Source organism: Ammospiza caudacuta, chromosome Z, assembly GCF_027887145.1.
Source record: "Ammospiza caudacuta isolate bAmmCau1 chromosome Z, bAmmCau1.pri, whole genome shotgun sequence".
Lineage (NCBI taxonomy): Eukaryota > Metazoa > Chordata > Aves > Passeriformes > Passerellidae > Ammospiza > Ammospiza caudacuta.
The window spans coordinates 21,057,207-21,061,319 of record NC_080632.1 but is presented as its reverse complement, the minus strand read 5'-3'; the positions used below and the strand labels follow the sequence as shown (position 1 = coordinate 21,061,319).

At 58.3% G+C, this 4,113-nt stretch overlaps 1 protein-coding gene across 1 annotated transcript; it reads left to right on the top strand.

Moving 5' to 3' along the window:
- The first annotated feature begins 3,234 nt into the window (after positions 1-3,234).
- On the top strand, positions 3,235-4,113 carry FOXE1 (forkhead box E1). The gene has a single exon (XM_058824275.1). The coding sequence runs from the start codon at positions 3,235-3,237 to the stop codon at positions 4,111-4,113; it is 879 nt and encodes a 292-aa protein (XP_058680258.1).

Below are 4,113 nucleotides of genomic sequence, written 5' to 3'. Positions count from 1 at the left end.
CACCATTTAGTGTCCACTTCCCTTGTTTGGCTGAATTGGAAGGAGCATAGGACTAAGGAAGAGCATGGTGTCCCTGTAGTCTGCCCCTGAGGGAGCTCAGAGGTGTGGTTTGTAACAGGGCAACTGTGTGGGGAGTGAACTGGATTTTTTTCCATGGGTGGAAATTGCTCTTGGAGATGCAAGCAGGTGGGATTTTGGTTGGGGTAATCATCTGGCAGCTACCAGTACTAACAAACTCCACTCTTGAGAGGCCAAGGCACAGAGCCCTTGTGCAGGGAACAACTCTGCAGTGCTGTGGTCTCACAATCAACGACCTTACTGTCAGCAGGATCTGAGCTGAAAACTTTAGACAGAAAAAATGATAACTCTAAACTTTGTTGCAGAGATAAAAAGAAAGTTCAAGTGATAGATTTTGTATGGGTAATATTATGTAGATATCATGCATTTTTTATTGTATTATGAACTTCATTATGGTGTTTTCTATCTTACTTACTCTTGTCCCTCCTGCAACATGATGGAATCAAAAGAAAAAACAATGCTTCATAAACACAAACACAAACACAAACACCAACACCAACTGTTCTGCTCCAGCAACAGGCACCACTTGACTTACAGATGGAGGAAATTTGCAGTCTAAGACCCAAGAGGGTTAGTCGGAGTTTCATGTTCTCCATAGCTCCCTCCCCATGGGATCTGGTACTCAAAAGAGACACCAATGGTCAACACAAGACATACTCCTGCTCCCAAAGTAGAGGCTTGAAAGTGTTTTTAAACTTTAAAGTGTTTTATGATAATGTCAGACTGAGAGTAGCCTCCAGGGCACTATGTTATACAACTAACACTTCACTCCCAAATATTGGCACGACAGTTTAAGCTGTGTGATGTGGAAAGGAGAAGGGACAAGAGCCAGCACATGCTGTTTGGGTATCCATTTCAGTTTGCTTTGGGCTCTGCCAAGGAAAGTGCTTACTTGGGAAAGGATTTTCAACACCAGCAGGGAGGGCAAAAGCAGCTGTTCAGCACACCATCCGTCCTCAGCACACACCTCTTTCATTCCCCATCCTCTGCAAGTGCAAAGCGAAGCACGATCTGACTTTGCCCTCTGGAGGCATGGAATTGGCATGGCACAGAGAGACACAGTCCCAGAGGTGACTGAACTACAGCGCTGCCTTTTGGAACATCTGATAGGAAAATCTATTCCCAGCTGGAGCTTCCCACAAGCCAGAAGGCAGAGCATTACTGATAAGGCAGCTTCATACCAAAGGAGATGGGTTTTGATTTGTACAGGGTAATACTACCCTTGTCTGCTGTGCAATTCAAGAACTTGGGTGTTGGTACAGGATGGTTGGTTTTTTTTCTCTTGACACAAACTCTGCAGCATGTGATTTGAAATTCTGCCCAGTGTCTGCATCCAGCTACTGTACACGCTACACGCACATGTGGGTCCACAGCAAGTGCCACTGCATGGTTTATTCTGCTAGCTCCATAGGACTTTTTGCTATCTCCCAGATTATTGGGAATCTGCAGAGATAAGCAGGTGGTCAGTGACTCCTGGGCCCCTCATTTAGCTGGAAAGTAGGGCTGGGGTTTGTTTGCTGCATGGAAATGGATATTCGCTCTCACACACACACATACACACACAGAGACCACACACCAGATTTTTCTCCAAGCAGATAAACAGCTCAACAACTCTGTTGGACACCTCCAAGCAAGCTGCGTTTCACTAGGATAAACAGCTCTTACCTCCCCTTTCTCTCTTAAAAATAATTTGTGTAATGCCCAAGAGGGCTTTGGTAAAGCTTTTCCTACAAAGATAGGTTCAGCAGGGCACTCAGGTTCTGGAAGAACTGGCAGGAGACACCAAGACATGATCAGGATCAGGTGTATACAGCCGTGCACAGCACCTGCACACCTGTGCATATCCACCTCTCTGCACACACATCTGCCTATATCTGCTTCTTGCCTACATGCCCACATGTAAGCCTCGGGTCCAACCACAAACCTGCGTGTCCTGGCACTTTTGTCCACACACTCACCTGTCACAAACTTGACCCAAACTTGACCCAAACTTGACCCAAACTTGACCCAAACTTGACTAGTGGCACACCCAGAAGCTCTCACTCACATCCTCACCCCCACACCAGTGCCCTTGCACACCCATGTACCCATGCACATGCACCCTGCCATGCACACAGGTGCCTGCACACCTGCACACACTTTCCTTCTCACCTTTAGGACGTCCTGCCAGTCCTGCCATCTCCTTTATTTTCTGGCTTGCAAGGAACATCACACCAGCAGGTGAGGAGGCTGTGCCCAGGCCTGAGGGCATGTGTCACAGGGGTTCAAGTCCTGGGCAAGCATTCCCCACCAGCTGGCACACTCGGCTGGGCTTTGACCCTCAGCCCCAAGTATCTGAGCAAACATGAGGGAGCTGGCAGATATGTCCCAGCACTAGCTTGTGGAGAGCCTGGCATCCTTCCTGGTTGGATCTTGGTCCTGTGGCATAAGCCTCAGGGACAAGCAGGTCAGCTCAGGGGCACGGGAGCCTAGCCCTGGGCCAAATCGCTGCTGGGTACCAGGTAGGAGGGCTCTAACCTGAGTGCATTATTCTACTTAGCACTCGGCAAGCAGACCGCGTAGCCTAAGCCCGCACTTACTATCTCTCCGCACGCAGATCTGTCACCGGTTGTTTTTTTTCCAGCCTAATTTGTTTCGACAGCTTGATTTCCGCAAAGAAGCGTTGGATTCCCTGGGCTAAGTTCCCCGGGGGCGACTGTCCGGCGCGGACCGGCAGCATTCCCTCCCGGCAGCGGCGGCCGCTCATCGCTGCCACCTCTCCCCGCCCGCCGGCCCCGACGGCAGCGAGCCCTGCGGGGAGGCGCGTTAAATGCCGTGCCCGGACACCCGCACCGGGATCCCGGAGACATCCAGCTTCGCTCGGTGCTCCGGAGCTGTACGCTCCCGACGGCGGCGGCTCCACGGCGCCGCGACGGCGCTGGGGACCGGGACCAGCGGCGAGGGGCGGGAGGGGGGTGCGGGCAGGGCGCTGCTCCGACCCGCGGCGGCAGCGGCGGCACGCCCGGCCCTGCCCGCGCCTCCCGGGCGGCGGGGCGTAGCAGGGGGAGTGCCGGCCGCCCGGGCGCGGAGCCGCCGGACACCGCCGCATAAAAGCCGCAGTCGTGCCGCGCTGCGCTCCCTCGGCTCGGTCCGGGGCGGAGCCGCTCCGACGGCCACATGACAGCCGAGAGCCGGCTGCCGCCGGGCCCCCCGCCGCCGCCCCCGCCGCTGAAGGCGGACGCGGTGCCGCCGGGAGAGGAGGCGGCGGCGGCGGCGGCGGGGGCGCGGGGCGGGCGGCGGCGCCGCAAGCGTCCGGCGGAGCGGGGCAAGCCGCCCTACAGCTACATCGCCCTCATCGCCATGGCCATCGGGCAGGCGCCCGAGCGGCGACTGACGCTCGGCGGCATCTACCGCTTCATCACCGAGCGCTTCCCCTTCTACCGCGACAGCCCCCGCAAGTGGCAGAACAGCATCCGCCACAACCTCACCCTCAATGACTGCTTTGTCAAGGTGCCCCGGGAGCCGGGCCGCCCCGGCAAGGGCAACTACTGGACGCTGGACCCTCACGCCCGCGACATGTTCGAGAGCGGGTCGTTCCTCCGCCGCAGAAAGCGTTTCAAGCGCAGCGATCTCTCCACCTACCCGGCCTTCCTCGCCGAGCGCCCCGCCGCTCCGTGCCGCCTCCTCCCGCTGCCCGCCCCGCCGCCCCCCGCCGACCTGGCCCCGGCACCCGCCGCCGCCTCCTGCGCCTTCGCCGCCGCCTTCCCCGCGCAGGGCTGCGCCTCCGCCGCCCTGCCCCACGCCTACGGCCCGCTGCCCGCCGCTCCCGGGCCCTACGCGCCCGCGGGCCCCGGGCCGCTGTACGCGCCGTCGGGGCGCATCGTGCTGCCCGCCTCTCCGCCCGGCCCGGCCCCGCTCTACGGGCGCCGCTCCCCCGCGCCATACCCGGCGCTGCCCCCCGCCTACGGCGCCGCAGGGCAGCTGGGTGCCGCCGAGCCCGCACCGCGGCACGGCACCTACCCTGGAGGCCCCGACAGGTTCGTCCCGGCGCTCTGA

Coding starts and splice junctions, on each gene's coding strand:
- FOXE1 (XM_058824275.1), top strand. CDS start 3,235: ATGACAGCCGAGAGCCGGCTGCCGCCGGGCCCCCCGCCGCCGCCCCCG.